At 57.2% G+C, this 14,789-nt stretch overlaps 1 protein-coding gene across 1 annotated transcript in view; it reads left to right on the top strand.

Moving 5' to 3' along the window:
• Window positions 1-14,240, top strand: part of ZNF710 (zinc finger protein 710) — a 62,805-nt gene extending 48,565 nt beyond the window's left edge. The window contains exons 2-5 of the mRNA XM_032391950.1: window positions 3,857-5,354; window positions 8,301-8,492; window positions 9,005-9,179; window positions 12,829-14,240. Coding sequence (XP_032247841.1) covers window positions 3,885-5,354; window positions 8,301-8,492; window positions 9,005-9,179; window positions 12,829-12,995 — 2,004 coding nt within the window. The 5' untranslated portion in view covers window positions 3,857-3,884 and the 3' untranslated portion in view covers window positions 12,996-14,240. The remainder of the gene's footprint in view (window positions 1-3,856; window positions 5,355-8,300; window positions 8,493-9,004; window positions 9,180-12,828) is intronic.
• Window positions 14,241-14,789: the final 549 nt, after the last annotated feature.

Below are 14,789 nucleotides of genomic sequence, written 5' to 3'. Positions count from 1 at the left end.
GGGCGCCTGGCCCACGGTGGTGCACACCTGGCAGGCTCTCCTCCGGGCCTCGAGCTAGGGCATAAAACAGAAGGGCTGTAGCCAGTGGGGCGGAGGGTGCCCAAAAGATGACCCAGGAGGAGGAGAAATAGGGACACTGGGTTGCAGAGTATCCCCACCTTCCCACTCCTCGTTTCCGTGTCTGGTAGATGGAGCACGCATGCAAAACGCAGGTAAATTAGATTCCCTGTCTTCCTTTTCTGAGCCTCTGTCTCAACAAACAGAGCCCATCTGAAACCCACGCGCACACACGCACACACGTGCAGCCCGCATTGCAGCCCACGTGGCTGCGCCAGCGAACGTGCACTTGCGGCGGGGGGTGGGTGTTCTGCTCAGGCAAGTGTCTGTCCGGCGCACGGGAAGAGCAGGGGTCTGACTGGCCAGGCAGGTACGGGGCTGATGCAGGGTTCCAGCAAGAAGTGCGGTCTGAGTAGAGAGCCGTGGAGGGGCTCTAGCTGCCCTGGAGGGGTCCCCGGACCAGCCGGACAGGGACAGCCCTGAGGCTTCCCAGTTGCAGGTCGCCTGGGGGCCCATGAGCACCTGCTGGCTCCTCGGACCCTGGGCACCACAGGGCAGCACCTGGGAGCCGAGGCCGGGCTCAGAGCCGTGACGCGACCTACCAGGTGGCACAGATTAAAGGAGCAGAGCTAGAGGCATGGGGCCCAGATGGGGCCGGGCTGTAGGGCCCACAAGCCTGGGTGCAGACCCAGCTCTGCCCTGACTGACGGGACACTCGAGCCTGTGACTGAGGCCCTGGGTTCCTGGGCTGTGAAATGGGGTGCATCCCGCCCCCACCCCCCCCATGGGGTTGTTTTTAGGATTAAATGGCTCACCTGGGACCTTGTGAGCACTCGGTAATGGGAAGCTAGCTCTTCTGCCCACATTTAGGGGTAATTGTTGGCTCCCCTGTGTCCCACGCCACGTGGGCACAAACCCCTCATGAGCAAGAACCCCAGGCAGGTCCCCTTTCACACCCAGGCAGAGGCTCCTGTCACAGGAACATTGACTCCAGCCCCAAAGTCAAAACTGCCTGCCTGCTCCCAGGGGGAGGGGACGCCTGGTTGGCCAGGGGCTGGTGTGATCATTAGGAGTGGCCCCTTTCACTCCAAAAGGTCAGTCCTAGCCCTGATGATAAACTGGACGGTGACCCGCCCCACGGGGGCCCACGCCAGACCTGCGCCCCGCTCCCGCGGCTCATCTCCCAGAGGGATGATGGCTTCTTTGCTCCCATTCACTTGAGGTCGCTGGGGGTGGGGGGGGGGGGGAGGTGCCAGCTTTGGGGCCGCGGAGGGGAGGACAGAGAGGGAGCCAACATTTGCACTCGCCACCCCACGAGCAGAGGATGCTATGGGATGTGCCTGAGCGAGAAAAGGGCAAAAGCCGGATTTGAACTCCAAACCCAGGGCCAAGTCCCGACACCGGCTGTGCTGCTGGGGATCAGTTGCTCCCTCCCTGGCCCTGACTTCAGGGAAGTCTAGAAAAAGTGCTGAGCATGTTGTTTGCTCAAACCCACAGCCGGCATAAGGGCTGCCCCTGGGTGCTGTGTCAGACTGGTGGTCTGGGGGGGCGGGGGGAGAGTGGGAATGTCCCACCTGACCCTCTCACGAGAGCCTGACTTGAAGAATAACAGTTTAATCTTTAGCGTCCGTTTCAAGGAAGCTAAATTCCTGTCTGGGGTATTTTATTTTTAGCCGGCTTCAGGAAGGAGAAGCTCCCCTGGCCTGTGGGGGGAGGGAGATACGAGGCCCAGAGCCGGTTTCCTGAGGAAGGGCCACAGCCCGCCATGTGCCTGACCTTGACCCTGAGGTCAGAGCAGGCCGGGCAGCCAGGAGCCAGCCCAGTAATAGCTTTCCCCCTCCTATGGAGCACTTCTGATGTGCCTGCGCCGAGCCAGGTGGGCCTTGCAAGCAGGCCGAGTGTCCCAGGCCAGAGAGGAGGCCCTCCCACGTGCGGGGCACACGCAGTCCCGGGGAGGCCCGGAGAGGGCGCCAGGGCCGAGGGAGGCCCGGTGAGTCCCAGAAACAGGTGCAATTTGAGGGAAGCCTGGGAGGCTGGTGGGAGGAGCCGGGAGCTCGTTCGCGCCAGTGGGAGAATCATATGCAAAGGCCCGTTACACAGACTGCGCCCCTAGGAAGGCAGGCAGCCGGTGCCCCCGGGGTTTGGACCAGAGCAGGTGGGCGCGTTGGCTTTTTTAGAAGAACCCGTCGGGTCAGAGCGCATGCCTGCGAACCTGGGAGCCGGCTTTCGTATTCGTTTCAGACAGTGCTCTCGAACGTGTTAGCCGTGATCACGGGCCCTTCGACCAGATCACATCCTACATGGAACGCCGGTGTGCAAATCCGAGGAGAGCTGTACTTTTAATCGGCATAAATTTAGATATCTAAATGTGTAATGCTTAGCTAATCCAGAACAATCACCTGTTGTGACCCAGTCATGTAACATCGGGCTTCACAGATAAGCCGCCGAGATGGACCTTGGCACCTCATTTATGTTTGCGTGTTGCCTTGTTTTTGCTATATATATATATATATATATATATATATATATATATATATAAAACATTTTTTTTTAATTTTCCCCCACCTCACCCCCCTCCCGGCAATATATGTATTTTTTATTTTATTTTATTTTTTTAAGAAAGATTTTATTTATTTATTTGAGAGAGAGAGAGAGGATAAGAGAGACAGCATGAGAGGGGGAGGGTCAGAGGGAGAAGCAGACTCCCTGCCGAACAGGGAGCCCGATGTGGGACTCGATCCCGGGACTCCAGGATCATGACCTGAGCCAAAGGCAGTTGCTCAACCAACTGAGCCACCCAGGCACCCAATATATGTATTTTTTAAAACCCAAAACACCTCACTGTACGGTCTCAAGGTCTGTGCAAAATTAATTACCTTGGGAACAAAGCCAGTGGGGCTACAGAATGGGCCGAAGCGAGGTGTAGATCACGTTTTTTTTTTGTTTTTTTTTTTTTTAAAGATTTTATTTATTTATTTGACAGCGAAAGAGACTGTGAGAGAGGGGACACAAGCAGGGGGAGTGGGAGAGGGAGAAGCAGGCTTCCCGCTGAGCAGGGAGCCCGATGCGGGGCTCGATCCCAGGACCCTGGGATCATGACCGGAGCCGAAGGCAGACGCCTAACCGACTGAGCCACCCAGGCGCCCCGTAGATCACGTTTGAGAGTAGATGGGTACTCGAAAATGGATTTTTAAAAGAAAGGAATCTTTATTTTTTGCAATTTTATTTTTTTTATTTTTTTAAATTTTTTATTGTTATGTTAATCCCCATACATTACATCATTAGTTTTAGATATAGTGTTCCATGATTCATTGTTTGTGCATAACACCCAGTGCTCCATGCAGAACGTGCCCTCCTCAATACCCATCACCAGGCTAACCCATCCTCCCACCCCCCTCCCCTCTAGAACCCTCAGTTTGTTTTTCAGAGTCCATCGTCTCTCATGGTTCTTCTTATTTTTTGCAATTTTAAATCAGCATTTTGGAGGAACTCTGGAAGGACATTATGGGGAACATAGTTTGAGAACCGCTGTGGAAATGCCACCTTCCTGTTACAGGAGGGCCGACTGAGGCCAGGGAGGGGGCAGGGCTTGTCCAGGATCCCACAGGGAATGGGGGAAATGGTCAGACACACAGAGGGCGTCCCCGTAATGACAAGTGCGTCCTGTTCCCAAGGCAGGGGGAGAAACGCGCCAGGGACAGATGCACCCCAAATTAGCCAAGCTAATGGCTACGTGCGTGTGTCTATTGTGTGTGCGGCCAGGAACCGGCAGTATTAACGCCCCGTTCTCCCCCTGCAGCGATGCCCTCCTAGCCAGCCGCCGCGGGATGGAGGGCTTCATGGACTCAGGGACACAGACGGATGCCGTGGTGGTGCTGTCCTTGGCTCAGGCCGCCGTGCTGGGCCTGGTCTCGGAAAATGAGCTCTTTGGAGCCACCATAAGCGCCGAAGCCTTCTACCCGGACCTGGGGCCCGAGCTGTCCGCGTCGGCCATGGGGGAGCCCGGGCCCGCAGGCCCCGACGTCTACCAGCTGGCCTGCAGCGGGAGGGCCCTGGAGGAGCCGGCGGAAGAGGAGGTGCTGGAGGTGGAGGCGGCCTTCGAGAAGCACACCCGGCGGAAGACGCGGCCGCCCGTGCGGCTGGTGCCCAAGGTCAAGTTTGAGAAGGTGGAGGAGGAGGAGGAGGAGCAGGAGGTCTACGAGGTGTCCGTGCCCGGTGACGACAAGGATGCCGGCCCCGCGGAGGCCCCCGCCCAGGTGGCCGGCGGTGGCGGCGGCTGCGAGACCCTGGTGCAGAGCAGCGCCGTCAAGATGATCGACCTGAGCGCCTTCAGCCGCAAGCCCCGGACGCTGCGCCACCTGCCCCGAGCCCCGAGGCCGGAGCTGGACGCGGCCCCCTACGACCCCCACTTCCCCGACCCGGCCCGGGACGGCTTCCCGGAGCCCGGCATGGCGCTGCCCGGGCCGGAGGCCCTGCCGTCCGAGTGTGGCTTTGAGCCGGCCCCCCTGGCCCCCCTGAGCGAGCCCGAGGCCGCCACCATGGAGTCCCCGGAGCCCGTGAAGCCGGAGCAGGGCTTCGTGTGGCAGGAGGCGGGCGAGCTGGAGGCCGACGCGGCCGGCTCGACGGCGGAGCGCCACAAGAAGGCCCAGCTCGACCGGCTGGACATCAACGTGCAGATCGACGACTCGTACCTGGTGGAGGCGGGCGACCGCCAGAAGCGCTGGCAGTGCCGCATGTGCGAGAAGTCCTACACGTCCAAGTACAACCTGGTGACGCACATCCTGGGCCACAACGGCATCAAGCCGCACTCGTGCCCGCACTGCAGCAAGCTCTTCAAGCAGCCCAGCCACCTGCAGACGCACCTGCTCACGCACCAGGGCACGCGGCCGCACAAGTGCCAGGTGTGCCACAAGGCCTTCACGCAGACCAGCCACCTCAAGCGCCACATGCTGCTGCACTCGGAGGTCAAGCCCTACAGCTGCCACTTCTGCGGCCGCGGCTTCGCCTACCCCAGCGAGCTCAAGGCGCACGAGGTGAAGCACGAGAGCGGCCGCTGCCACGTGTGCGTCGAGTGCGGCCTGGACTTCTCCACCCTGACGCAGCTCAAGCGCCACCTGGCCTCCCACCAGGGCCCCACCCTCTACCAGTGCCTCGAGTGCGACAAGTCCTTCCACTACCGCAGCCAGCTGCAGAACCACATGCTCAAGCACCAGAACGTGCGGCCCTTCGTGTGCACCGAGTGCGGCATGGAGTTCAGCCAGATCCACCACCTCAAGCAGCACTCCCTCACCCACAAGGTAGGGCTGCCGGCCGCCCTGGGCGGGGCGGGGCTGCGGGGCGGGGCGGGGTGGGGCGGGGCCTAGCCCCTGGCGCCTTGCCCCTCCCCCCAGCGGCCGCCCTCCCCCAGGGGCGTGGCCCCAGGCCTGAGGCTCCTCCCTCTCCTCCTGCCCGCCTTTCATCCAGTGCCTCCCAGAGCCCTGCTTCACATCATTTAGGGGGCAATAGAGATGGGACGCAGATGAACCTGTCTTACGTTTATAATTACATATTCATTGGGAGGAGTATTAGAAAAAAATACAATTGGAACTCAGGGTTTTTTTCTTAACAGTAAAACTTACTTTTTTGAAGTTTTTTTTTTTTTTAATGTTATGTTAATCACCATACATTACATCATTAGTTTTTTGTGTATTTTTTTAAGATTTTATTTTTTTATTTGACAGGGAGAGACACAGCGAGAAAGGGAACACAAGCAGGGGGAGTGGGAGAGGGAGAAGCAGGCTTCCTGCTGAGCAGGGAACGATGGGGGCTCCATCCCAGGACCCGACGATCACGACCTGAGCCGAAGGCAGACGCTTAACGGCTGAGCCACCCGGGCGCCCCACATCATTAGTTTTCGATGTAGTGTTCCATGATGCATTGTTTGCGTATAACACCCAGTGCTCCATGCATTACATGCCCTCCTTAATACCCATCACCAGGCTAACCCATCCCCCCCCCCCAGAACCCTCAGTCTTTTTTGAAGTTTTTGAATGAACTATTGGAGGAACCCCGGCAGGTCCCAGGGAACCCAGTTGAATCACTGAAGCAGCCTACCCTCTGGGAACGCAGAGACCGGGAGGCCACAGGGCGGTGGACGAGCCGGTTAGAAGTAGAGAAGGTTTCCTTTGCTCCTTGTAATTACAAAACTGTATCAAAACCTGGGACTTACCTTTAGGAAAAGCTGGAATATATTGCATTTTTAAAAGGGAGCAGATAGAAGGAAAAATATTTGTTATGGAAAAGGACATAAACTAGGCAGAGCGGTTTGTAGGGATGGAAGGTGGAGCACACTGTCCTTGTCCACTGTGTCCCCGAGATCACTTTGACCCACTGTCCCCCACCGTCCTCTCCCTCCCCTCAGGCCACCAGCCACCCTGCCTTTCAACCACTGTCACCACCCCCTCCCAGAGGCCTTTCTGTCCAAGCAGATGGAATGAGGCCTCGTGGGTCCCACAGCCTCGCTCCGGCACTTAGCCCGCCCCATCGTTTCCACCCCAAATCCATCGAACTTCACGTTTTGCAGCTCAAGGTAGAGAGCTCCCTCGTTCTGTAAAGGCCACCGTAGGGCCACTCGGGGTCCAGCCTGTGCCCTCACCTCCCACAGTGAACGCGGCAGCGAGTCGGGGGGTGATAGCCTACCAGCCCAAGAATCCAGCCTTCCCGGCCCTGGGAACGCCTTCTACTAGAGCAGAGATGATTTGTAGGCTTTTGCAGCTGCTCCCCAGTCAGCTGGTATAGCTGCCCGGAGTGTGATGTTAAGAAGGATTCTGAAGCTGAGTCTGGGCTCAGCCATTAAAGCGGACCGTGCCTTGAGTGAAACCAGATGACCGACCGACTTCGTGTCTGCAGGGAAAAGAGGGGCAACCAAAAGCACATGGGCCCTCTCTGTGCCATTTTTCTCCTCTACTAAAAATCCCTGCGAGTCTGCAAAGTGTTAAAAGAGAAATAATACTGTGAAGAAAAACCGAAAACAAAAATCAAAGGCCGGTAAAATGGAAAACATGCCTGTCATCAGCCTAAATTTGCGCAGCATGCACATCATACGCACTTAGGGAGTCAGCGCCCCGAGGCAGGGCCCCCTGGTGGTCAGATGCACCTTCAGTGTGTCAGGTGAGCGTAGAGACGCGCCCGACAGCCCCTGTCTGCCAGCAGAGATAGACACAGGCACCTCATAATACGAAACTCTGTCCCACGTAAGCAGACAGCAGCCGTGTCCGCACCCACACATCTGTCCCACCGGGGGTCTACTAAATTACTGCCTCGGCAAAGAGATCAGCTCCCAGCCTTTGTCCTGACTTTCCTCCCCAGGCAGTACATGGGACCCCCCAGTGCTCACAACGCCCTGTCCCACTCCGGGGGTCCCCTCCAGACCATGGACGAGCATGTTACGATAAACCAGAGGGTTTGCCCCTGGAATCATTGTCTCCTGGGGCCAAGTGTCCCAAACTCCTTCAATGATAAGAATCATCTGAGGGACTTGTTGAGACTAAAAATTCCTGGGCCTACTGGCCCGGCATCTCCAGGGAAGACTCTCCCAAGAGGCTGTATGTGCAACAAGGTGCTTGGTTCTTATTACCAGGGAAGCTCGGAAAACTCTCAAGGGGTCAAGTGGATGGGCTCCGGAGGTTTGAGAACTCTTGTATTCAGATCCAAGTGTCATTTTTCCTGGAGTGTCCACACTTTTAATCTCAAGGGGGTCCGTGAACCAGAAGGACCACTGAGAGACAACACTGAGGGGAAAAACACATATGTGTGCCCTTGACCTGAGGACAGTCCTCCAGGCTGTGGCTCTCATATTGGCCACAGATCCCTGGTGCCTGGAGTGATGCTGGGCTTGTCATAGGTGCCCAGTAAATGGTTGCTGGATGGATGGATGGATGAACGAACGAACAAATGAATGAACACATTTGCCTTGGTGCGCTGGTACGAACCTAGAGGTACACCTGCCCAGGTGGGCAGGAGACAGCAGGTGTGTCGGTAGGAACTAGAAGGCTTCCTGGAGTCAGTGGCCCTGCCCCAACATTCTCCCAGAGGCTTTCCTCAAGTGGTACCCGTCCGGAACACCCCCAGGAAGTCACTTTCTAGAAGCTGTGCATACATTCAGATACTGTGGCCGCCCCCCCCCACACACACACACACACACTTCCAGGAGCTGTGCCCGTCGTGTGGCCTGACCATCACCTCCCCGCCCCCCCTCCCGCCAGGGCGTGAAGGAGTTCAAGTGCGAGGTGTGCGGCCGGGAGTTCACCCTGCAGGCAAACATGAAGCGGCACATGCTGATCCATACCAGCGTCCGGCCCTACCAGTGCCACATCTGCTTTAAGACCTTCGTGCAGAAGCAGACCCTCAAGACCCACATGATTGTACACTCGCCTGTGAAGCCATTCAAATGCAAGGTACCAGGCTGTCAGGGCCCCCAGGCAGGACGTCCCCACGGGTGGCCCCAGGTCGGCATGACTGCAGCTGCTGACACCCGCCCGGAGCCGGCCCGGCCAGTGCAAGCAGGGGAACCCACTTCGGGGGTGAAAATGCCCGGGCTCGGTGGGGTGCTGTGGGCCGTGGTGTTCAGAGCCTATACGCTGTTGAGGTGGTATTTTTTGGAAGTTGGGGACGGGGTGAAGGTCCCTGCACAGCCAGAGGGGAAAAGCCCAGGCATGGGACTCAGTGTGGTCGGAGAGCCCAGCCCTGGGTTTTCGGTAAGTCCAGCTCGGGGAGAGTGGAACAGCGACCAGCAAGAGTTGGCTTGGGTCTCTGGCTCTCGGGCCTCTGGGGCCACCTAGGAAAGGACAGAGTGAGTGCTGTCCATAGCGAATGGGATTCGAGCCCCAGCAGGGAGGTGGGAGCGGGCTGAGGGTTCAGGGAGGGCAGGCTCCCCAAGAGCTCCTGATGCCGAGTTGGTGTGTTCCAGGTGTGTGGGAAGTCCTTCAACCGCATGTACAACCTGCTGGGTCACATGCACCTACACGCGGGCAGCAAGCCCTTCAAGTGCCCCTACTGCTCCAGCAAGTTTAACCTCAAGGGCAACCTGAGCCGGCACATGAAGGTCAAGCACGGTGTCATGGACATCGGCCTAGACAGCCAAGGTGGGTGGGCCACGCACCGCGGACGGCGCGGGAGTGGTCCTGTCACGGCACGCTCAGGAGCCTCCTGTCCAGTCAGGGCCGGGGGGAGGCTGGCCAGGCCTGAGACCTCACTGGGGTGGGCTCCGGGCTAGGGGGGAGGTACCCTGGAAGGGGGTCCTGGTGCTGACGATGGGGCATTTATGTTCCTCCGAGGACTTCAGCGGGCTCACGTAAACAGTAAGAAATAAAAATCCTAACTAATATTGCCTTTATTAACTCACGTGCTCCCCACAGTGAGGTTGGCTCTGCTAATTATCCCCATCTTACAGATGCAGAAACTGAAGGCCAGAGAAGTTAGGTAACTCAGGGAAGATCACAGCACCTGGGCATGGGGGGGAGGACAGACACTTTTATGACTATGACAGTGACATTTAAAAGAAATGGTTGGCTGGGAAAGGAAGTAACAAAAGGGAAAAGGGCGGGCTGGAGAGATGAGGGAAGCCAGGTGAGGTCCCGATCCCAACTGTACCATGGGAGGGTCTGTGGACAGCCCGGGGGGAGCTCTGAGCTTCCCAGCGGCCAAGGCAAAAAGTGTAATGCAGTCCGTCACACTCTTCACAGTGCTTGCCAAAGACAGTGTAGGCCACGCACTCAGGGGAGGGGCCTCACCTCTGCGGTTGGTAGCTTATAACATCCCTAAGTGTGAGCGATATCCTGTGCCCTCCACACTCGTCAGTCGTGGAAGACCGTTAGTCTCTCTTGCCTTATTGAGGGGAGGAGGGACTCAAGAGATTCTCCTGGAAGAAAGAGCTGATGGCACCTCAGGAAGGCTCCCTGAACGGTCTGGAGCTAGTTGACTGTCTGGCATGTCTTGTCAGACAAAGTAGCAGAGGGAACAATACGGGTGAGTTGACCTGCCTGCATGACGTTACTCGCTAGCAGTCAATCAGATATTGGGGGATGGCTGCAGGCACCCTGCTTTGGTTTTGCAGCAGCTAACCAGTGAATGGCCTGGGTTTTCTGGCAGAAACGGGTGTCCTCGGTTTTCCGTTCTTGTCAGCAAGGATGCAACCCCATTAGCTGCATAGAGGTGCTCTCTGCAGCCCCTTCCAACTCAAAATGTGGTACGAGAACCAACAGTATCAGGATCATCTGGGATCTTGCTAGAACTGCTGACTCAGCCCTACCCCACACCTCCTGAATCAGAATCTGCACTTCAAAAAAGATCCCAGGGCGATCTGTTTGCACAGTAGAGTTTTAGAGGCATGGGACTAGAGTGGTGGTTTCAAACTTTGGCATGCATTGGAATCACCTGGAAATCTGTTAAAACAAATGGCAGGGCTCCACCCCTGGGGCATCTGAATCTGTAGGTCTGGGGTAGGGTTGCAGAATTTGCATTTCCAGCAAGTTCTCAGGGGATGCCAAAGCTGCTGATCAGGGACCTCACTTTGAGAACCTTTGATCTGGACTCTAAAGGTCTGGTTCTCAAACTTGGCTACGCATCGAAAGCACCTGGGGAATTTTTAAAATGCTGATGCCTGAGTCTCAGCCCCAGAGAGTCAGATGTAATTGATCTGGCATGTGGCCTAGGAGCAGCACTTTAAAGCACTTTAGATCATTCTATGTGCAGTAGGGTTGGACAGCCACAGTCTGGCAGACCCGCCATGTACCTAACCCACCAGGAGGGACCAGAGCAGAACTTGTCCTTTTGGAAACAGCTGTCCCTGCACACCTTGCTCCCAGGGGGTGGTGAAGGCACACGCTCTTTCTGTCTGAGGTCAGTAACCAGGGCTGCAGAGGACTGCTTTCTTCCTGAGTGCACCAGATTACAGACAGTAAAGGAGTGATTGGTACTTGAATGGCTGGGACCCAAGCCAATCCGCCTCTCGCATATAACCTTGGTCTGAAAAGCTCGGGCTTCACACTTATGCAGGAGGAAGGCAGCGTACATTCTAGATGGAACCATCTAATAAATTTGGGAGGTGGATCAATGTCCTTGTAAAAAATGGTACACTATTAGCTTGTTTTAATGTTCAGTCAACTGTATCATTTGAAGGTATGGCACGAGGATTTGAGGAAGAAACAGCCTAGTATCTTTAGGATTTGGAACAGCTAACCTTGTTTTATAAAGTCAGAAAGACTCACAGTTTGTCAGATGCTCTGGGCGTGAGTAATAGACCCCCCCCCCCCAACTCGTTAAACAATAATGAAATAGATTCAGAAAGGACTTGAAATCCAGGCCATCTTCAGAGTTGGCTGAGTCAGCCCCTCAACAATGACACCAGGGTGAGGCTCCCTCCGTCTGTTCACAGCGTTAGCTCTGATTTTCCTCATGGTCACAAGATGGCTGCCATTGTTCTTTAGGGCGGTGTGCTGCTCAGGGCTTGTGCACAGCCAGTGGGAGAGTAAGAGCCTCTTCCCTTTGCTCTATAAAAACCAATGAGAATCGTGTGAATTCAAAGAATTCACAAGCAGACCTGTCATGATTCACTGGCCTGAATTCATTCCTGACCCACTCGTTGGCAAGGGGTAGAATTGCCTTTAGACCCCTGGTTCTTACTGGGGGTGAGTTTGCCCCCTGGGGACATTTGGCCAAGTCTAGAGACGTTTTGGATTGTTGTTCCTGGAGTGACGCCGGTAGAGACCAGGGAAACTGCTAGCCGTCCTACCGCGCACATCCTACAGCGCCCCCCACAGGAAAGAATTATGGCCCCAAATGTTAGTAGTGCCAAAACCCTGCCTTAGACTTGTCAGGACCACCCCCTTGACTGGGGTCTGTTTCTCCCCAAAACACATCACTTCTCCTAGGTGCACAGGGGCAGAACACACACTGGGGCTCAGCCACAGTCCCTGCCAGCCAGTTTCCCAGGGTCCCCAGATCATCCCCTGGGCTTCCCTCCCTCCCTCCCTCGGATGGAAGGCAGCCCGGGCCTCCTCTGTGGAGCTTTCCACCTGGCTTTTGTTCTGACGCTAAGAACTTTACAGTAAGATTTCAAATTGATAAAATTACGAGAGGCCTCTTGGAGTTTTTGCCTCATGCATCTCTGTTGACCTACCCTGGGTGTTTGTCCTCGAAGAGCAAGGCCTAAGGAGACCACTGGGCAAAGCCGGTCTAAAGCGCTAAGGCTGGTAGGAAGCCAGAGGTTAGAAAGGGCTCCCTCCCGCCCTTTGAGGCAGAACAGCACAGTGGGCCAAAACAACGCACTTGCTGGGCGCCCTTTGGCAAGTGGATTAACTTCTCTGAACTTCCTTTTGACCTCCTGCACGGGGTTGCCGTGAGCATTCATGGGACGGTGTGTGGGCAGTTCCATAGTTCACATGCTGAGTGGTGCTGCAGAAACATGACGTATAGCAGCAGGCTTTCATGTGGCCAAGGCGGCCAATGCACAACACTGCAGAGGATGCATAGGAGGGCTGACTTTGGAGGGCAAACAAGAGTTCAAGGCCAGGCCTGCACTGCTCCCCCCACCTCCCCCAACACACACAGCTTTAGCGCTCAGATCTGGTGACCCCTCTGAGAAGCCACAGGAAGGAAGAGAGGCAGCGGAGAATCCTCTGGAAGCAATGACTAGGAAGTCCTCTCTTGAGAAAGGTCCTCTGCTTCCGTCTGGAAGGGACCGGCTCTTCCCAGGAGGCGGCATCCGGGCCTAACTGTGCCCCTCTCTTGCAGACCCCATGATGGAGCTGACCGGCACTGACCCCTCCGAGCTTGACAGCCAGCAGGAGATGGAGGACTTCGAGAACGCCTACGCCTACGCCGGGGTGGACAGCAGCGCCGAGGCCAGCGTCCTCACCGGACAGGCCATGAAGGAGATGGCCTACTACAACGTGCTATAGCGCAAGCTGGGCCGCCCAGCAGGGGCGGGGAGGGCGTGGGACGTGGGGGGAGACCCCGCTGCTGCGGGCTGCACCTGCCGCGGCCCAGAAGCTACTGCCCCACTGTCCCGAGCCCCCCCCCCCGCCCCCACCGAGTCGTTTGCACCACTAGGGACTTTTCGACCAAATGGAGACTGTACTCCTGGCCTCAGCTGTGAACCAGGCACAGGCCCCAGGCATCTGGGGAAGGAAGGAGAGCACAGAAGGCCCAGCTCTGGGTCTCCTTGGCCTGCTGCTGCGGGAGGGTGGGAGAAATGCTGGTGGGGGCCATCTGGGGCCAGGTCACAAGGGCACAGGTCCTCAGGTCTCTCCAGGCCCGGCAGAGGGGTCCTGGCACTGGAGGAAGACATAACTTGAGCCTGGCCTTGTTTCCGCTCTGGACCAACTCCTGCCTCTAAGGGATGTTTGAGCTCCTGTGCTGGTCAGCACTGCCCGCCCCCCCCAGCCCACCCCCTTCCCTGGGCTGGAAAACGCCCAGGCCCCAGAGCCCCCTTCCCCACCCTGTTCATCAACAGCCAGGCAGGGCCCTCTGCCTTCTACCTCCTGGTGCCTCCCGAGCTCTCCGGGAGCCAGGCATGCATGCAGCCCCGGTCCTGGCCTCAGGAAAGCGGGGTGTAGCCCAGCCCCCAGCTAGTGCCCTCTCCAGCCAACCCCCCGAAGGCCCCCACCTTCCAGCAGTTTGAAAGTGGGTGTCCCTAAAGTGGATTTCAACAGATGTCATCCAGTTCTTTGTTGAACGGGTCACCGCACCAGGGTCCCCCGACGTGAGCAGAGCTGGGACGTGCCTTTCGCTGGGCACACGCTAAGACAGCCGGAAGCCCCTCGAGTGAGGGGCAGGGGACCGAGAGGGGCTGTCCTCAGAGGAGGCCAAGGACCACCTGGGGGGTGGCTGGAGTGTTGTATTATTAACAAGTATCCATGTTGAGGAAGTGGACAGCCAAGAGTCAACAGGTTCCCGTGAAGAGCAACATAGTTAAAAAGAAAATGAAGACCATAGAGAAAAAAAAATTTTTTTGAGCAAAAGGGGTATTTTGAAGGTAATTTATTATTTTTTTTCTTTCCAATTCTGTGTCGCCTATTCTTTTCTGATGGAGATCATTTTCTTTTTCCAAACGGAAGCTCCCTCGTGTGCTGTGCGTGCTTCATGCCTCCCCAACCTCGAGCGGCTGGCCGGGTAGGGCTCAGGCCTGGCCCAGGCGCGGAGGGGCCGGGGCGGGGGGCGGGGGGCGGAGCCGGGCAGGCCCGGGGGGACCCCTGCACCGCCCCTGTGGCCCGTGACTCGCGCAGCGCCACCCACCGCAGGGCCCGCAGCGGCTTGATTCCGCTCAGCCCGCGGCTCGCTGCCTGGCTCGCCTGCTCTCCCGGCCTCTGTCCCCACGCCCCCTCCCGCCCCGGGACCCCAAGACAGGCCCGGGGCACGAAAGGGCACATTCAGGAACGCTAGGGCACCCAGACTCCTGCCCACTCGCCTCCTGAGGCCTCGGTGGGGAGGGGCAGGCAGGGCTGTCCCCAAAGGCGCGAAGGAGGTGAAGCCACCAACTTCAGCCCAGAAACCAGGAAAGGAGGGGTAACAGACGGGGTGGGGGGTGGGGGGGAACCAGCTGGAAATGCAGCCGCCCCCAAAGCTGTATCCTTAGTGAAGGACCAAGCCAGGCTACAGGGTGGCTGTGATCAGGACTGAGGGGAGGACAAGGTGGCCTCGGGATCAGGCAGCCAGGTGCCCCTTCCTTCTCTGCTAAAGCTCACTCACGCTAA

Source organism: Phoca vitulina, unplaced genomic scaffold, assembly GCF_004348235.1.
Source record: "Phoca vitulina isolate PV1807 unplaced genomic scaffold, GSC_HSeal_1.0 scaffold65, whole genome shotgun sequence".
NCBI classification, from domain to species: Eukaryota; Metazoa; Chordata; class Mammalia; order Carnivora; family Phocidae; genus Phoca; species Phoca vitulina.
The sequence above is the reverse complement of the archived record's forward strand: the minus strand, read 5'-3'. Positions and strand labels throughout refer to the sequence as shown.